This window comes from Salvelinus fontinalis, chromosome 42 (assembly GCF_029448725.1).
Source record: "Salvelinus fontinalis isolate EN_2023a chromosome 42, ASM2944872v1, whole genome shotgun sequence".
Lineage (NCBI taxonomy): Eukaryota > Metazoa > Chordata > Actinopteri > Salmoniformes > Salmonidae > Salvelinus > Salvelinus fontinalis.
Genome location: NC_074706.1, coordinates 19790885 through 19811463, shown reverse-complemented (window position 1 = coordinate 19811463; position 20579 = coordinate 19790885). Strand labels below are relative to the sequence as shown.

At 40.9% G+C, this 20579-nt stretch overlaps 2 protein-coding genes and 1 long non-coding RNA gene across 7 annotated transcripts in view; 2 read left to right on the top strand and 1 right to left on the bottom strand.

The window, feature by feature from the left end:
• Positions 1-5864, top strand: part of LOC129841468 (oocyte zinc finger protein XlCOF8.4-like) — a 30066-nt gene extending 24202 nt beyond the window's left edge. For 3 of the 4 annotated variants that reach the window (XM_055909750.1, XM_055909749.1, XM_055909747.1), the window contains one exon: positions 4977-5864. The gene's annotated coding sequence lies outside the window, so the exon portion shown is untranslated. Of the gene's footprint in view, positions 1-4962 lie in introns of all 4 variants that reach the window. The other variant, XM_055909748.1, reaches the window with a different exon arrangement.
• Positions 68-10785, bottom strand: LOC129841480 (uncharacterized). 2 transcript variants are annotated; one of them, XR_008757331.1, is made up of 3 exons: positions 10697-10785; positions 4954-8300; positions 68-4863 (listed from the first exon to the last, which is right to left on the bottom strand). It is a non-coding gene; the product is annotated as an uncharacterized LOC129841480 (long non-coding RNA). The 2 variants fall into 2 exon arrangements; XR_008757330.1 differs by having other exon boundaries at positions 68-8300.
• Positions 10763-17526, top strand: LOC129841461 (zinc finger protein 34-like). Its single transcript, XM_055909733.1, has 3 exons — positions 10763-11045; positions 13640-13770; positions 13963-17526. The coding sequence occupies exons 1-3, from the start codon at positions 10763-10765 to the stop codon at positions 15157-15159; spliced, it is 1611 nt and encodes a 536-aa protein (XP_055765708.1). The 3' UTR covers positions 15160-17526.
• The last annotated feature ends 3053 nt before the right edge of the window (positions 17527-20579 follow it).

Sequence of the window (20579 nt, the reverse complement as noted above, 5' to 3'; positions counted from 1 at the left end):
CTGAAAGTTGTAAGTCCTTGGTTATCTGCAAGAATCCTGGCTAACAAGTTGAATCAGCAATACAAAATTGGGTTTAATTATTTATTTACTAAATACCTAACTAATCACACAGAATCACACATATACAATTAAATCATAACTTGATCACAAATTACGTCATACAGAAAAACGTCGCTAGCGGGCGGAATAGATATGACAGCTTGTTACACAAAGGAAAGGGGGTTGAGTCCTAGTGAAAGAGCGGGAGACGAACATAGGCAAGCTGTGCTATCGTAAATACAGTATCTTATGCATTCTAAATTACCGCCCATTCGAAGAGGAAAATGCAACGAATATTTACTCTGAGCTGCGCTTCAGTAGGTTGGTGGTAGATGGACCGTGTCGCCAACCCGAGTCCTCTGTCCTTTGAAGAATGTCTCTGGTAGTCACGGGATACGTTGGAGTAACGTTGGTGTAGTAGACGGGATACTTGGACTGTCCTTCCTAACCTGCGTTTAGCTGTTCCTAACTCAACGGCTAGGAGATATCACTTCTGTAGTGAATACGAGTTCAAAGTTCATACCATTCACAATCAAAGTCCATGCTGATGTTGGCTTCATCTGTAGTTATTATCTGAACCATTCTGACACCGGACCGTCATCCTGGTGTACCCGGAACAGGAAGTTATATTCTTGTTCTTGGCTTTTATAGTGGAAGGAGAGGGGTGTGTCTGAAAAGTTTATAACCCATGCCTCTTCACAGGGGCGGACCACTGTGAGCAGAGGAAAACTTATGAAAGCACAGATCTCTCATTTGGAAGCTAAAATTACATTTCACCTCTTCACAAATAATGTCATATTCAAACATTTGAATTAAACAACAATTCCATGTGAATCCGATACCTCTGACGTTTAGACTTTCCACAGTAGAGTTTGTCATTCTATCATTGATGAGAATGTGTCAGAGGGCAACCGAACTGACATAATATACCTTAAGTACCCCCGCATATGTTCAGTTGGTCGGACTACCAGAATATAGTTCATTTCCCCCAACTCCTGATGTTACCCAGAATCTCTATGTTAACCCATGGGTTTCCTTATGTCACATCAGTTATAGTAGGGAGAGAGAAAAATGGGGAAAGAGGTATTTATGACTGTCATAAACCTACCCCCACTGCCAACGTCATGACAAGAGGAAGTCACAGCATTGCTATAGGGGATACGGGTGGAGGTTTTTGGATTAGGCCTCAAGGGGTTGAGGTCAGGTCAAATCCCCTTTGGTTTATTACCGTTTGTTTCTCCCTTATCACTTCGTCTTCCTGTCGAACCATAAAATATGTAAGGATTGGTGAGAAGGGGGGAGTGCCTAAATTGGAGTATATATACTTGTGGTGGTGGGAAAAGTTTTTGTCTGAATGCAGCTGTATTGACCCTTTGAGCAGAATAAACTTGGTTAAGCTTTCATAAATGTCCATTGAGTTTTTTACTCTAAGAATTATAACATAACAGGTTAAAATAGTGTGGTTCTCTCATCCTCCTCAAATGTTCAAGTCACAAGCCTCCACTGATATGCAGGTATCTAAGCCAGCAAGCAAGCCAGCTAAAGTTGGTTATTTTAGCCTGCTAGCTAGCCTAGCCAGATAACTAGCCATAGCTTGCAAACCACCACAGTCAACATAGCTAAGTAGTAAGCTAGAGAACAACTAGTCTACACAGGCAGGAACCCACATAAAAAGCAAGCAGATATAAATTAGAGAGAGGAAACTTACCGATTGACGGCTGAGTTAGCTACCAAAGAAGAGCCAAGGAGAGGCCTTTAGAGGGAGTTGCCGTTTCACCGGCCGAGGGAGAGTCAGATAATCCAATAGAGATATAGTGTGGTAAATCCACATTGAATTTACCTGGTTTATCTCCATCACTGCTGACACTAGCGATGTACTGGTAGGTCGGCAGGCTTCACATTCACGCTCGGCACAGCACCTGGTTTCCGTCTCATTCCAAATCTTGCATTCCACTGGTTATACTAAGGCTTTGAAGTCCTCCTGGGTGAAATGAGCACCGCATACAGTAGAAGTGCTCGCTTCAACCGGACAAACCGGTCCCATTTCAAAGCTAGCTTCTCATTTTTGGGCCACAAATGACTCGTAACCCAGTCCTTGTAGGTATTATTGCACTAGCTACGGACGAGGGAAAACTACTACTAACGCTCGACTACCACGCACAGGAGAAGAGGATATGCAGTTTTTCGCATTTATTTATATAGTTACTTCTTCGTGGATGTACATAGTAGCTCACCAATGCCAACACTTGGTCTTTAATTTAATAACATGCTAGAATGGCTAATAGCTAATGTTAGCCAGATTGAGCTGGCTAGGTTGCGCCGGTTCTCCATATGACGCTGACAATAGTGCATTGTGGGTAGCTCCGGAGATATCTGAAAATAATCATAAATATTTCAAGACAACTATTTTTGGAGTTATAGGTAACCACACCGTGACTATTAAGTCTGACCACACTACGTTCTTACTTTGAGTAAACTCATGGTTCCTACCCTTTTAAAGACAAAGATGAATGTTCATTGTTGTCAGCAGAAAAGATCCACAGATGCATTTGGAATAACGAGAGTAACAGATTTCAGTGTTGAATATTCCTGTGTAGAATATTGCATCCAGACATTTTGCCATAAGTCTAAAAAGTCTGTTTCATATTGGGTTTGTACTGTGTATGATAGAACATTTCATAAATGGGAGATATAAGAGATGGAAGAAATGGTTGTATTTTGCTCTACCTCAGGTAGGGGCATCTCAAAAACTTAAGCCCTTTTTGAGAATAGCTGGTAGACAGGGTATAGGCCAGTATGGTCCACCATACAAACAGGCTGTTCAGAGCCCTATACTACAAATGTAGTTTGACGAGTTAGCGAGGTAACTTTGGTCAACTCGGAATAATAGGTACAACGAAAATGGCTTAGCTTTTAGCCAGGTATATTTCTATGGTACCGAATCCTTCAGAACGAACCCTGGTCTGGTTTCCCCAAAAGCATCTTAAGGCTATAATAACACCTTGCCCAAACCGACTGCACGCGCGTGCGCTATCGTGCATAAATTTATTTTGCCCCCACCACACCAAACACGATCACAACACGCATGTTAAAATATCAAAACAAACTCTGAACCGATGACATTAATTTGGGGACAGGTCGAAAAGCATTAAACATGTATGGTAATTTAGCTAGTTAGCTTGCACTTGCTAGCTAACGTTAATTTGTCCTATTTAGCTAGCTTGCTGTTGCTAGCTAATTTGTCCTGGGATATAAACATTGAGTTGTTATTTTACCTGAAATGCACAAGGATCTCTACTCCGACAATTAATCCACACATAAAACGGCCAACCGAATCGTTTCTAGTCATCTCTCCTCCTTCCAGGCTTTGTCATCATTTAAATTATATGGTGATCGCATCTAAACTTTCATTGTATTACCACGACTACCGGCAAAACAGTTAGTCTTTCTATCACCCACGTGGGTATAACCAATGAGGAGATGGCACGTGGGTACCTGCTTCTATAAACCAATGATGAGATGGCACGTGGGTACCTGCTTCTATAAACCAATGAGGAGATGGGAGAGGCAGGACTTGCAGCGCGATCTGCGTCAGAAATAGGAACGACATCTATTTTAGCCCTTGGTGTCGTAGACGCTCGTTGGCGCGCAAGCAGTGTGGGTGCAATAATTGAATAACATGGATTTCTAAATGTATTTTGCGACGCTCGCGCACGCGACGTGTCCGGTCTGGTCAGCTTGTAACGTTCTACTTGCTATATTGTATTTACTTTGCCATCATGGCCTTTTTTTGCCTTTACCTCCCTTATCTCACCTCACTTGCTCACATTGTATATAGACTCATTTTTCTACTGTATTATTGACTGTATGTTTGTTTTACTCCATGTGTAACTTTGTGTTGTTGTATGTGTCGAACTGCTTTGCTTTATCTTGGCCAGGTCGCAATTGTAAATGAGAACGTGTTCTCAATTTGCCTACCTGGTTAAATAAAGGTGAAATAAATAAAAATGTGCGCAATCATGGGCCAAATCGGAGATTTAATGCATTTTTATAGGGTAAGCATTAGAACATGCTCCAACGATGCACTCAGCGACCATTCTCTAGGTGGAGTGTTTTGGGAAACGGATGTTACATTATTCGGAAAGATGCATCGTTAAAACACTCGTAAACCTAAATTCCATCACTATCGGCAAACGAACTACATTTATCTTGAATGAAGTGTCTGAGCCGCGAGTTGAGGACCAATGAAATCAGATTCCCTCCCTTTCACAAAGACAACTAATTTAAATATTTTATTAATCAAATGTGTTAAAAAATATAGTTATGTAAAAATACCTATCACATCAAATGTATTTGAAACTTCACGCACAGTAACTTTTGTATGACTTAATACAACTATTTTATTGATAGGAGTGGGGGAAAATATGCTTGTGCATTGATAAGCACATCAAAGCACACCAAAATAATAAAATAAAGACAGCACTTCTAAAAGCCTATTTCACACCCTAGCCTATTGAATTGGCAGGATAACGTTGCTTTAATTTTGATTTCAGGCACTAAATGAAAATTAGGCAGAGACTTCCCCATGGATTGATGTTTCAGCATTGTTTAAATAAAGAGTTTGGCGTTTGCGTAGTCATGAGCAACATGCACGTGCAGTTACAAACCTGCTAGAGTTAGCGGCAGGCAGATGAGTAATATCCAATGTCATAGTATGAATGAATGAGCTTGAATTGGATGCTAAGTGAAGCTAGCTAGCTTTAGAAGTGAGTAGATCTAGCTTGCTTCGTAGTATACCCCTCTTGTCCTGCATCTTCTGGTGACCTATTGAAAACAGTACAAGAATGATATAGCAAATTATGATGTGTGACGTATGCCTTTTCTTTTGATGACAAAACAAAGTAGCCTACACACTTGTGGAAGTTTGTCGCTTTCAGGGTCCAACTCCAGCTCCAACTGACAGGGTTTCAAGATCCAGCTCCAGCTCCAACTGACAGGCTTTCAGGGTCCAGCTTCAGATCCAACTGACAGGCTTTCGGGGTCCAGCTTCAGATCCAACTGACAGGCTTTTGGGGTCCAGCTTCAGATCCAACTGACAGGCTGTCGGGGTCCAGCTTCAGATCCAACTGACAGGCTGTCGGGGTCCAGCTCCAACTGACAGGTTGAATACCATGTGCCTTTTTTTGTTGTTGACGATTCTATCAGCCAATCAGGGCTTGTATCCACAAATCATCTCAGAAAAGCTCCTAGGAACCCTGTTAAACCTTGTTTTAAGAAGAAGAAAAAATCCAGCTCAGATTAGGTTTTAGGATGATGTTAAAACACTGCTCAGACAAACTCTGTGCCAGGAGTAAATCAGCTCATAAAAGTTTCTCAGCTGGTAATCACGACAGTTTGAGGTAGCGCAAAGGAAAGCTGGTGACGCTCATAAACATTGTTGCAAATGATGGGGAATAACCTATCGCGATGAGGCATCGCCAGCTGTGAACTCTATAGCATGCTTCAGACAACTACGGTGAACGTGACTACATCAAATGTTGCAATGGTAAAACTTTTGATATAATTTTCACCTGCCACGATCACTTTGCCTAGTCTTAATTCTTGCCTAATATGATGCCATATCTGTGATAATGCCTTAAATCATCTTTACCTGACAGGAAGTAGTGAAGCTGTGTGTAATGTAATGTTGACCCTTTTACCAAGTATTTTAAAATCCATTTCATCAAAGTGACATATCAGATTTACAGAAAATGTAGTGTTACCATAGTAAGACGTTTTTCTACGAGATCATGTATTGTTGTGTGCAATAAAAGTACTGTGCTTTACGTTATGTGAGTGTGTGACCATTTTGTTGAAATTGGCATGTTTTATCATCAGACCCAGCTCTGCCAGCTGAATTTAAGAACACACCACGTATTGTATATAGGAGAGGTCGCAATTTACGTGACAGATTGGTCCATGCCAACTGCCAGCCACAAAAAAAATGAGCCATGTTCTTTTACACCCTCTTCTGAATGGTAGTTATAAATGCAGAGGTTGCACACAGTGCAACAATATGATGAAGTTTGAATATTTCTGCCATCCACATACAAGAAAACGGGTCCAAATAAATGACATTATTACGCGCTCCACCACCCATGTTATCTATAATTAAATGTCCATGTGGGCTGTGTTATGTAGGTAAAACCTCTCGTTCTCTCAAATAGAATTAGTGAACGTAAAAGTTCCATCAGGAGTAACAACCAGGATTATCCAGTCGCAGTACATTTTAATGACATTTCTACCTTTTTTAGATTTTGTGGCATAGAGAAAGTCAAGATATCAGACAGGAGGTGATATAAATAATACTCTGAGCAAAAGAGAATGTTTTGGGATTTTCACCCTCCAGACATTATTCCTTAAAGCTCTTAATGATGAAATGCCCATGTATGTGGTTTTGTAAATGTGAACTTGATAGGTCGATGTCCTCATTGTGGTTTTAGTCTTGTTTAATACGTTTTATGTACACACTTTATTATAATACTTATGAAATGCACATTGTTATATTTGGTAACACTTATTTTCCCTCAACTCAAAACCCATTCGATGCATTGGTGGAGCAGTGTCTACATAAGGGTGCAGGTTGTAAACACTCAAAAAATCTCTGACAAAGGCCTTGAGGCCGATACGTAAAGCTTAATACAAAGCAGTGATACTAGCAAGAGCAGTGTGCGGGTTTCTTCTTTTATTTATTTATCTTGAAATGAAATACAAAATGTAATCTGTGCTGACTGACTTTGTTGTTTTTGTACCATTGAGTCGAGATAACAAACTCAAATGGCTCCATATTATTAGGTACTTGAATCCGTGTTAGAGACTGGCTTGGCTGTGGTTAACATTTTATTATAGCATGTCCTGTTTGTGTGTACAGCAAATAGGTTATGTAAACCTTTATGCTTTTTCTGTGCAATCTTTGTTATAAGTCTACAGTCCATGGTGGACTGAACAACCTCAGCTTTGGTGGTCATCACTGAGACAGAGGTTCCAGTCAGGGATCAAGTCTGCAGCCCAGACCCTTCTCTTCACAGTCTCAGTGCAGGGATGAAGCAGGGCCTGGGGCTGATAGAGATATATCCTCCTGTTCCTATGATACAAACACCACAGTATCCATGATGAACAGAGCAGGTCACACTGGGCTTCAGCCTTCACAGAGAGTTGTGGGAGACTGGTTGGAGTCTAACAGGAAGTCTGTCTTCTGCAGGGTCTCGTCTAATGCCTGGTGAATGGGTTCATAGAGGACCTGGGTCTAGCCTTCCTCAGTTACCTCACCAATACAGACAGGGTCAGGATGGGCGGTCACCACAAGAGGTACCTAGCCTATAACACAGCACACAATGCCAACAACACCCAAACAATGGCTAGAGGTCAAGGAGGGAGCTCAAGGACTAACCACATTGGTGGCATCTCCTGCTTCTACTTCCTGGGGTGTCATTGGGTCACAACGTGGAAGGCTGAGCATTAGGATGGACGCTGACAAGCCGTACGCGTGGAAAGCGTATCGCTGAGGCAAACTGTGAAGAAGCACCAGACCGTTCACACCAAGGAGAGGCCCTTCAAGTGTAGACTATATGACCAGCGCTTCTCTTTCCTGAGTAACCTTATCAGACATAGGAGTGTCCACAATGGGGAGAAATCTTAGAAGTGTGGTTTTAGATGTACCCGGGATATCTGGGAATCATTCTTTAGCTCTGACATATTATAGCTATCATGTGAAGTGTCTTGGGGTAAGAGGGCAATTAACCACATACCCCTCATTAACCCTTTGTTAACTTATCATTTGGAACAGGCTTGAGTAAATACCTGTTTTTTTTAGAGACAGTAAACCTGGGCTAGAACAAGGACAGTTTAATATTTATCTTACTGAGGTGATGTAGATGGAATAAATGTTCTACTCTAGCTCACACACTGTTCTTTTGTAAATAAGTCTGTTCTCAGCTTGAAAGATATTGATCATCAGGGTTTGGTAGGTTACTTTCTAAGTGTAATCCGTTAGTTACTTGTCCAAATTTGAATTCAGTAATGTAACTTTTGGATTATGTGGTGGATATTATAAAATAAGGATTTGCTGGATTCCAAGTCAAACTAAGATTCTTTATTTTTCTGAGCTCAGGAGAATAACAGAGTTACACAGCGCAGTCAGTCCGAAATCCGAAGCATTGGGTGTCAAGCACATATCTTTATAGTTTCCTGTTCTTGGGCGGGACTTTCAGTTCTCCTTTCATCTATACAAGGACACAGAAGCAAGCTAGTTTGTAACACAGAATTATAATCAGAACAGAAGATTATAATACGACAGTTTTACAAGGTTAGTCACATACTCAGTTATGTGGACACATACAATTAATATTTCCCATTACAATTACCCAAACTCAGTAACGTAATATGATTACTTTGGTACTTTTGGATTACTTTCCCCTTAACGGTCAATAGAAAACGAAATGGATCCATCAAACGTATTTGTCATCATAGGCAGGGTAGCCTAGTGGTTAGAGCGTTGGACTAGTAACCGAAAGGTTGCAAGTTCAAATCCCCGAGCTGACAAGGTACAAATCTGTCGTTCTGCCCCTAAACAGGCAGTTAACCCACTGTTCCTAGGCCGTCATTGAAAATAAGAATTTGTTCTTAACTGACTTGCCTAGTTAAATAGAGGTAAAAAAAAAAAAAAAAAAATAGTGTTCTCTGACTTGTGGTCAGACTCAGTCAGATGGAACAAACTTAAACTTGCACCTTTTTTCAATGCTGAATTGAATGTCAATGAGAAAACAGAATAAATTCAACCACACATTTGTTTCATTACAAAAACTGTCTGGTGAAGTCCACCAAAAATATTGCATGTAACAGTTACATGAACTACAGCATGGTCAAGCAAGGTAATGTTTCTGACATTTTTGGACTGATAAACAACTATTAATATAGAACCGCAGAGAGTTACCGCAAGTCGCAAAGAAAACAGGAGCAGCCTCCATTATTCCAGCACCATTTCAACATAATCTAATCACCTATGCTTACTTAGTCTAATACAGTGACAGTGTAATACAGTGACAACTAAACAATACCAACAACAATTTAGTCCACTCAATGTAAGCTAAATATGATGTGGCTGTCCATGGTACTGATGTGTGTGTGGGTGTATGTACAGTACCATTCAAAAGTTTGGACAGACCTACTCATTCAAGGGTTTTTCTTGACCGCAGAGTGAAGGAAAAGCAGCATATGTGGGAACTCCTTCAAGACTGTTGGTAAAGCATTCCATGTGACGCTGGTTGAGAGAATGACGAGAGTGTGCAAAGCTGTCATCAAGGCCAAAGGTGGCTACTTTGAAGAACCTCAAATATAAAATATATTTAGATTTTTTTTCACGCTTTTTTTGGTTACTACATGATGTGTTATTTCATAGTTTTGATGTCTTCACTATTATTCTACAATTTTATTCTGCAATGTAGAAAATAGTACAAATAAAGAAAAACCTTGGAATGAGTAGGTGTGTTCAAACTTTTGACTGGTACTGTATATGCAATCCCGACGTGTGTGTGTGCAAATAGAAAAAAACATGTTCACTCACTCTACTTGTAGCGAAATGCCAATGCCATCCTCCTCTTTCATGTTGCCTAAACTACACACTTTTAGATTTTGTTGTCCTAGGCTACCTGACAAATACTTGCTCGCTAACTTCCTTTCATGGGCAACAATACGTCAGGCCAGCTAGTTAATATTAGCATACTACATCTAGCTAGCTACATGTTGAACTTCCATCCTCACAGGCCAGGGGCACAATGTATGAATTTATGGTTGGGTCAGAATTGTTGTTATAATCATTGGCCAATACGGAGAATTAAGTAAAATCACAAGTCCAAATTCTTTTCTCCATTGATGGCTAATTTAGGAAAGGGGCGATTTTAGTTAACACAAGGAGATGCAACAGTTCAACTTTTTTACTGTCAATAATTAAGTTTGGCTTGTGATGTGATTGGTCAAATCAAATCCAAACTGGCTTGACACTTATTTTGTTTGTTAGGGAGCCAGAACCATTCGCAACTGACCTCACTGTTTAGCTCAACACTGATTGGCTGGGTTTTTTTTAAATATCAGGAGGCCAAATGCTCGCTGGCTTTCCTGGTATTCCATGCTACTGGCAACAATGTCATGCACATTCTGACCAGATAGATACAGCTAAACATACTGAAACCAAGCCGTTTCAATCGCTCGGATGCTTTCTCCGGTGAGATACATTCAGCCTATTATGAATTGAAACGCAGAGACGAAATATTTCTTATTTTCTTGGTCAATTTTTTGGGGAAGCATGGTTTCCCTTGCCATCCATGAATACACGCCACTAAGTGAGTGTGTTAGCGAGTACATGTACTTAGTTACTCCCCAACACTGCTGAACATAGGATATTTCATGTGTAATTTAATCACCTGTACCGTATTTCAAAGAACCGCGCGCAAACCTTTCATTTAACCACACCCTTTGAGCTATGACGCCTACCAATAAGATATTTTCTTTTCAGTGTAAACGGAAGAACAATTTCCACGTTAGGGTTTTAATTTATCTGGTCGTTTATTAACAATCTATATAACAAAATGACTAATTTAACTGCAAAGCATCACATACTTACATCAGGTTGTATTTAATTCGCGTTGTAGACAGGACTTGGTTGATATTTTTTGAGCTAACGCTAACAATGGCTAACTGTATGTTTTTTCACACTCAAATAGCCTCCATCATGGAGGTGCTAGCGAATGCAGCCGTGGCAGACATCTGTAAACTCGTAGACGACGACTATGCAGTGTTTCGTTTGGAAATCACTAAAAGCCAAAAAGAAAACAGGGCAATGCGGAGGAAACTACAGCTACTTGAACTGAAGGTGGCACGGGACCGCGCAGAGAGGACAACACGAAAGCGCGTCCTCGACAGTCGCCCCAGTAGTGTCAAGATCCTCGACCGATACAGAGGAATGGCAAGAGGTACATTTTGCAGAATGCCGAGTTTATTTTTAGAGACAGTGCACATTAATCAACGTTTCAGTAAAAGTGCCGGTTTTAGTCAGCCGGCTAATACAGATAAGAAATGAGCAGTGAGCACATGCAAAGCAACATAGGAAAAGCAACACGTAGCACAAAAAGCAACAAAACACAATGCATAAAAGCAACAAACAGTGTTTACACACCTCTCAAGCTACAGACAACAGATAATATGGAAAGCAGCAACGCCCAGCTAGGGATTATGTTCACACGTCTGATAGTCCTTTAGCCATGTCTTTGAGTTTTTGTGATGGTGCAGTTATGTGTTTCTGATGTCAGTGTGTTCCAGACATGGGAAGGTCTCACAGAGAAAGCTGTTTGACTAAAGGTGCTTTTCCTTAAGGGAACTAACTATACTGTCACTTCTCATGGGAGACCTTGTGGCTGCTGCCATGGGTTTGGGTTTTCTGTTTGACAAAAGTACTAAGTGGAGGTGGAGCCAGGCCGGTTAGGATCTTGAATACAAGACATGCGTAGGTGTGTTGCACAAGCTTTTCTCAGATCTGAGGATGTAACAGGGATGATGTCTATCAAGCACTTTGAGAGCCTGTTTGTAGACAGACTGAATGGGTTTTAATGTTGTACAGCAAGCTTGGGCCAAACTAGTCAAGCAGTATGTTAAGTGGGGGAGTAGCATAATTGAATTACAGTTTTGCTGCCTCTGTAGTTAAACTATTTCTTATGTATCGGAAATTAGCTAGGTTCCACTGAGCATGTGTTTAGATGTGTTGCCCAGAATCAATGGTGGGAAAATTACTCAATTGTCATACTTGAGTAAAAGTAAAGATACCTTGATAGAAAAGTATTCAAATTAAAGTGTAAGTCACTCAGTACAATACTGGTTGAGCAAAAGTCTAAAAGTATCTGTTTTTTAAAATGCAAAATGCATCATACCGGCTGTGTTTCTGTATTTTGAAAGTTAGATATCTTGACATCTTGATTGCTGACAGTCCCAAAATGTTTTGCATATATCAACAATGGACTAATGAAACAAATACCAAAATATAGTTTTGGTTGGAGTTTTCCATGAAGTACAGTAATGGAAAAAGGTACTCAATATTCATACTTAAATACTATACATGAAATTCCTTATATTAAGCAAACCAGAGAGCATGATTTGTATTTTTTTACAGACAGATAGGGCACACTACAACACTCAGACATAATTTACAAACTCAGTATTTGGGTGTAGTGAGTCCGCAAAGATCAGAAGCAGTAGGAATGACATTGCATTATATTGATAGGTGAGTGAATTGTACCATAATTATGTCTTGAGTATTTTTACTTAAGTACTTTACACCACTGCCCAGAATTGGTTCTTGGTCAGTTTTTGGATAGTATGCCATACTTCCCCTAATTACTTAGCTATCTTGAATTTTTTATTTATTTTACCTTTATTTTACCAGGGAGGTCAATTAAGAACAAATTATTCTTACATACACAATATCATATTTTAACCAGATTCTTGATTTACTTAATTTCCTATTGTCATACTCAATTAAAATAATGTGATGCATGGAACAGAATCAATCAATCAATAGCATATTATGAGAAGTAGCAACTTATGAGAAGTATTACCTGACATCCAGAGCCGGATTACCGAACGGGCATGAACAAGCTCTATTTTCATTTCATCTGACCAAAGCACCGGTTCCAATCCAAGTGCCAATGCCATTTAGCAAACTCCAGGCGTTTACATATGTTGGATGACATGATAATAGAGCTCTTTGGCCATGCACACCAGTGGTGGGTTTGGCGTTGAAATGAAGATGCATGAGCAGAAAATAACCCCATACCTACTATAATATATGGTGGTGGATCTTTGACGTTATGGGTCTGTTTTGCTTCCATTGGTCCTGTGGCCCTTGTTAAGGTCAATGGCATCATGAACTTTACCCAGAACCAGGACTTTTTAGCCAAAAACCTGGTTGCCTCAAACATGGCCGCAAGTGAATCTTCCAGCAAGACTATAAGCCAAAGAATACATCAAAATCCACAAAGAAATTATTAACTGGCCATAAAATCAACATTTTGCACAGGCCATCACAGTCTCCGGACTTGAAACCCATTGAAAACCTATGGTTTGAATTGAAGTTGGCAGTCCATAAGCGCAGACAAAGGATATCAAGGATCTGGAAGGATTCTGTATGGAGGAATGGTCTATGATCCCTCCCAATGTGTTCTCCAATTCATAAAACATTTTAGAAAAAGGCTATGCGCCATTATCCTCGCAACGTAGGGTATTGAAAGGAATTGAAAACAGGTGTACTTTTTTTATGACTTGTTAAACAAAACCTCTGAGCAATTGTAAGAAAATAATATAATTTCCCCCTTTTTTTCCTTTTTAATTGCTCAGTATTTATCAAGGGTGTTAATAATTTCGGACCCCACTGTAGGTGCCCTGGGGCCCCACGTGTGGTAGTCCAGCCCTGCTTACATCCTTGCCAATTGTAGACAGTGTCAATAGTGTACAATATATCGTTGAGCATTGACAGTACCTAATTTAACCACCCCTTTCCCCCCAATCACTCTCTTAGGTGGAGGACATCTCATTGGAGGCCACAGGAGCTTTGTGAAGCCAGCAGAACACATCTCGTGGAGAAATGACCGACCCATAGCTGTAGATGAGGGGAGTGTAACCTCAACCCAGCATGTTATTGTGATAGAGGTTAGTGTCATAGTGTAACATAAAAAATTACACTACATCAAATGTGTCCAGTTTATTTCAGAAAGGCTCCCCTCAGCTATTCACTTGCTTACATGTACATCCTTATTTATCTGCCAAAGGGGAGCTTGTGACGACAACATTGTTAACCGATTAAACTCATGTACTGATAATAACCTCCTCTCTTCTTGTCAGTCTGCAGATGCAGACGCTGCAGGTTATGGAGGATCGTCTCTGGTCAAGCAGGAGAGGACTGAAGGAGAGGACCCACGACACAGTAGAGACATCCAGACTGGAGAAGAGGCTGGCGTAGCGCCCCATGTAGCCACAAAGATAATCGCCGCCTCACCCCAGCCCAGGACCCGATGCAGCATCACGGAGCTCAGTGGAACGCTAAATGCCGTCCTCAAGTCAGAGACAGACACAGAGACTTTAACTGTAACACACAGGCTTTTACACACAGGATCTGACCACAGATCAGACACAGAGAGACTGCAGCTGGGACCACTGGGCTGTCATCCTGCTCCCGGCTCAGAGTATTTACTTTACGGTAATCCAAACCCGAGGACTGTTCATTCCCATCGGGACTCAGGTGACGTGTTAGAGACTGGCAATGATCCGTCTTGTTCTTACACTACAGAGATGGACCCTGGCAACATATCCTTGGGTTTAGAGACACAGACTGATCTGTCTAGAGGGGACTGGAACCAGTACAGTAGTAGTGTATACTCTGAAGGGTGCCTAGATAAGAAAGAGGAGGTTATAGTCTTAGATGAGGTGACTGTGAAAGTGGAGGACGACGCTCCTCTGACATGGAATGTAGACGAGCCTCACTCAGGAGAAGGACACTCACAAGGCAGAGATTTATTAGATTACAAGGAAAGCTTGGAGACAAATCCATATGTTTTGACCCACTCCCCTTTACACACGCTCAGGGGTCGCGACCCAGTGTCCATGTCGATGGGGGCTTCCGATCAGGTATTGAACTCAAACAACAGGGCTAGAGCCGAGACTCAGGGAGGGGGAGCCACATCAGACAATAGTAAAGATAAACCGTTCCTCTGCATGCTCTGTAACAAAGGCTTCAGCTGCCTCCAGAAGGTGGAGATCCACCAGAGGGTCCACACAGGGGTGAAACCCTTCAGCTGTACCCAGTGTCACATGTGCTTCGCTCAGGCTGGTGACCTGAAGAGGCATCACAGGGTCCACACAGGGGAGAAACCATTCAGCTGCCATCTGTGTCAGGCCAGTTTCTCACACTCTTCCAACTTGAAGAGGCACCTGAAGGTCCACACTGGAGAGAGGCCATTTGCCTGTACGCACTGCGGGAAGAGGTTCTCAGAGAGGAGATACCTCAGGATACACCAGCAGAAAAACCATTCCACTGTATAACATAGAAAGTAACCATTCCACTCGATAGCTTCTGATGTTTAGATCAAACGCTGCATTAAAGACAAGATACATTTTCATTGTTGTCAGCGGAAAAGATCCACAGATGCATGTGGAATAATGAGAGTAACAGATTTCAGATTGTTTAATATTCCTGGGTAGAATATTGCATCCAGACATTGTGTGATATATATTGTGTTTGTACTGTGTAGGCTGTTTGATGTTCACAAATGCCTGTTTCATTACTTCCATTCAACTACTTAATTATATTCTCAAGACTTTTAATGAGAAAATTAATGCAGTTTATCAAGTTCATGCAGATGTTTTGCTGTGTATGTGTGGTTTTCATATGGTGTATTTGAATTGTGTTTTATTTAGTTAACACAAAATGGGACTTTTCATTCTGACTTTCATTGAATCTCTTTTTAGTATACATCACATTTGATCTCACCCTTTTCTGCATAACCAGGCAGTGCTTTATAACCAATACAGGGACAGAAAGTAGCCTATGAATGGGAGGCTAGGAGCCATTTGCAGTGCCTTCAGAAAGTATTCACACCCCTTGACTTTTTTCACATTTTGTTGTTACTGCCTGAATTTAATATTTATTTTTTGTCACTGGCATACACACAATACCCCATAATGTCAAAGAGGATTTATATTTTTGTGGAAATGTAATACATTTATATAAAATGAAAAGTCTTGAGTCAATAAGTATTCAACCCCCTATAATGGCAAGCCTAAATAAGTTCAGGAGTAAAAATGTACTTACGAAGTCACATAATGAGTTGCATGGACTCACTCTGTGTGCAATAGTAGTCTTTAACATTATTTTTCAATGACTACCTCATCTCTGTATCACACACACATATATTGTCACTCAGTTGAGCAGTGAATTTCCAACACAGATTCAACCACAAAAATCTCTTTGAGCATGGTGATGTTATTAATTACACTTCGGATGGTGTATCAATACACCCAGTCACTAAAAAGATACAGGCGTCCTTCCTAACTCAGTTGCCGGAGAGGAAAGAAAGCACTCAGGGATTTCACCATGAGGCCAATAGTGACTTTAAAACAGTTTAAAACAGAGTTTAATGGTTGTGATAGGAGAAAACTGAGGATGGATGAAAAGCATTGTAGTTACTCCACAATACTAACCTAATTGGAGTGAAAAGAAGGAAGCCTGTACAGAATACAAATATTCCAAAACATGCATCCTGTTTGCAACAAGGCACTAAAGTAATACTGTAAAAAATGTGTTATGTTTGGGGCAAATCCAATATAGCACATTACTGAGTACCACTTTCCATATTTTCAAGCATAGTGGTGGCTGCATCATGTTATGGGTGTGCTTGTAAACGTTAAGGCCTGAGGAGTTGTTCAGGATAAAAAATGTATGGAATGGAGCTAAGCACAGACAAAATCCTAGAGGAAAACCTGGTTCAATCTGCTTTCCACCAGACACTGGGAGATTTATTCACCTTTCAGCAAGACAATAACCTAAAACACAAGTCCAAATCTACACTGGAGTTGCTTACCAAGAAGACAGTAGCCCAGTTAAAGTTTTGACTTCAATTTGCTTGAAAATCTATGGCAAAACCTGCAAATGGTTTTCTAGGCTTGAAGATTTTGGAAATTAATATTGGGCAAATATTTCACAATCCAGGTGTGGAAATCTCAAAGATTCAGCTGTAATTGCTGCCAAAAGGTGCTTCTACAAAGTGTTGACTTAGGGGTGTGAATACTTATGTAAATGCGATATTTCTGTATTTAATTTTCAATAAATTAGAGAGCATTTCTAAGAACATGTTTTTACTTTGTCATTATGGGGTATTTTGTGTAGATTGGTGAGAAACATATTTTTTTAATCAATTTTGAATTCAGGCTGTAACACAACAAAATGTGGAATAAGTCATGAGGTGTAAATACTTTCTGACGGCAATGCACATATTTTGTGTCCTCCACCACCACGGCAGTCGTGGACATATTTTAGGAATTCCAGAGGACCCGCAACACATCAACCTTCTGAGTTTGCGGAATTTTCATGACACTTACTGTAAGCATAAAAAGATAAGAAAATAAATTAACTATTGGCATAATGTGGGCACCAATTAAACATTTTAAGAAAGAGGATACCAAAATCAGATATTAGTTTGATAATGTCAATTTTGAACTCCTCTCTAAATGGTAAAGTTTTGCTTAATCCTAATACATGTTGTTATATTCAAAAAACGTTTTCTTATAAACACACCGCTCGATAATCCTGAGGACATTGTCATGGACAGAGTTTCCCCAATTGATGACAGATTGGCAGTCTTAAAAAAAGAAAGGTAAATGCAAAAATTCAAGAATGTGTAAAGTGACAATAAAGAGAATGAAATATAATATTTTCAAAAGTTATGTGTCTGTCAAATCATTCCTGCAACAAACATTGTTAGAAATGGTACACGTGTGTGAATTTGAGTGAGCGACAGGGAGAATAAGCAAGAGAAAAAAGTGAGAAACTTTAAATGATTTATCTGTTGAATCAGGACACAAGGTCTTTGCACCAGAAAAAAGGCTAGTTAAAAGGATTTTATTTTCTTTACAAGCATATAGTATTAGAAGCAGTACTATATCAATTGGTTCGATTTACACTACGATAATGCAATCATGGGCAGATAAATAGCCGCCATGCTTCTACACCTGCATTGCTTGCTGTTTGGGGTTCTAGGCTGCGTTTCTGTACAGCACTTTGAGATATCAGCTGATGTAAGAAGGGCTTTATAAATAAATTGGATTTGATTTGAATAGCATGTCTCTGGGAATCCAATCTCAGTGAGACCTGATGCAGAGAGAACACGTTAATGGTCATCAGCACAGCTAGTACAAACCTGGCTCTTACCAAGCTGGTTAGTAGGGATCAATACACATTGAAGATCAGAGTTTCAAAGAGAAAAACAAATGTTTTGCTCACAACTTGCCAATCACTAAGGATTTAAGGAGGTGTGGTCACTCTCTCTTCTTTCCCTGGGATGTGGCAGAATCGGTCACTGGAAACTGAGTGTGTGGCCAAGCACTGCTTTAGAGGCCATCAGGTCAATGAGTGCGGTTAAATGCACACAATAATATGATTATTGCGGACAATCAGATTAATATAATAGTTCGATTAAAACGAGAATAACTATTTCCCTAATAATGCTGTTTACATGAACGCATCTGAAATTAGGCTACCTGATGGCACTCTGATATACAGAAAATCGGCAATCAAAGTAAACCTTCTACCACAGCGAACTTTATTTTTGGGAGGCGTATTTGATTCTGAGTTCGGACATATAACTTTTGTATGTGAAAACGACTTCTGAGACGCATACATTCGGTTGTTTCCAACACATTTAATTCGCGCTAAAGACGGAGGCTCACTCGGCTGGTGCTGGCACATGCGCAGATGAAATACACGGCTGGAATCCCAATTTAAGTAATTTCGACATCCCAGCGCTGGGTCAATATTGGCCAAACACAGCATTGGGTTAATTCAACCCAGCGGGTTTGAGTTGTGCATCTAACCCAGCTCCTTGGTTTGAGTGCTTGACCCAACTGCTAGGTAAATGTGACTATTTTGCTGGGTTAAACAACCCAGTGTGTTGGATTGTGACATAAACACAGCACATTAGGTTGGGGGATTGACCCAGCTGCTGGGTAATTTTTTATGTAATCCTTATTTTCAGTGTCATCCTAATTAAAATGTTGCTTGCATATTTTTGCCCTCTCTACCATTGCATCCACTCCCTTTCCTACACACACAATCAAGATACAATGTTGAATTTGAAATAATTCATTCGCATTGCCTGCATTTCAGAACATGCATCCCAGAATGCCAGAGAATGATCAATGTACAAGAACATATTCATTTTTAAATAGCACATTGAAACAAAGCCCTATTGCCTAAATATGTGTTATTTCACAAGATAAGATTTCATAAGACAGGATTGATCATTAAAATGTATTTATATTATTTCATGAACCAAACAGTCCAAACATCAGACTAAAGACTAAGCTCAACTGGATGTGCCCCCTCCGATTGCAATCTGAGAAAAACAAAGCGTGAGTGTGTGTGACACTGTCTGTCTTAAGTGGTGTTAACACAGATCCATCTGTAAGACAGTGCCAGAGCTGATCAATAGATATTCACATTCCCTGACACACTTCAGCTATCTTGGGTGACAGCACACACACACACACACACACCATGTGGTTTTGCCATACAATAATGGTCTACTTTTGGGTCGAGATAAAACATTGTTGCACAAGTGTAAAATATTACAAATCAAGATCTGTCACGTTCCTGATCTGTTTTCTGTTAGTTTTGTATGTGTTAGTTGGTCAGGACGTGAGTTTGGGTGGGCAGTCTATGTTTTCTGTTTCTATGTTTGTTTAAGGGTTGCCTGGTATGGCTCTCAATTAGAGGCAGGTGTTTGGCGTTTCCTCTAATTGAGAGTCGTATTAAGGTAGGTTGTTTCACATTGTTTGTTGTGGGTGGTTGTCTCCTGTGTCTGTGTATGTCGTTGCGCCACATGGGACTGTTTTCGGTTTGTTTGTATGTTCGTTCTTTTATGTAGTCAGTTTTCCCTGTTCATGCGTTCTTCGTGTTTCATGTAAGTTCGTTGTCCAGGTCTGTCTACATCGTTTATTTGTTTTGTAATTATCCAAGTGTATTTCGTTTCGTCTTCGTCTTGTAAAATAAATCATCATGTCATATCACAACGCTGCGTTTTGGTCAAATCCCTGCTTCTCCTCTTCGGATGAAGTGGAAGAGGAGAACCGTTACAGAACCACCCACCAATATACGACCAAGCAGGTTGGGGGAGCGCAACAAAAGAACCAGGACTCGTGGACATGGGAGGAGATATTGGATGGTAAGGGACCCTGGGCTCAACCAGGAGAATCTCGCCGCCCCAAAGCTGAGCTGGAGGCAGCGAAAGCAGAGAGGCGGCGATATGAGGAGCTAGCTCGGAGGCAGGAAAAGGATCTGGGCTACACTACGTGGGAGGAGATCGACAGGTGGGCGATCAACCCAGGGCGAGTGCCGGAGCCCGCCTGGGATTATCTGGCGCAGTGCGAGGAGGGATACCGGCGTATGGAGGCAGCACGACGAAGCGGTAGGAAGCCTGTGAGAACCCCAAAAATTTCTTGGGGGGGGGGGCTTAAAGGGAGAGAGGCGAAGTCAGGTAGGAAACCTGCGCCTACTCCCTGTACTTACCGTGGAGAGCGGGAGTACGGGCAGACACCGTGTTACGCAGTAGAGCGCACGGTGTCTCCTGTACGTGTGCATAGCCCGGTGCTGGTTATTCCACCTCCCCGCACTGGCAGGGCTAGATTGAGTATTGAGCCGGATGTCATGAAGCCGGCCCTACATATCTGGCCACCAGTGCGTCTCCTCG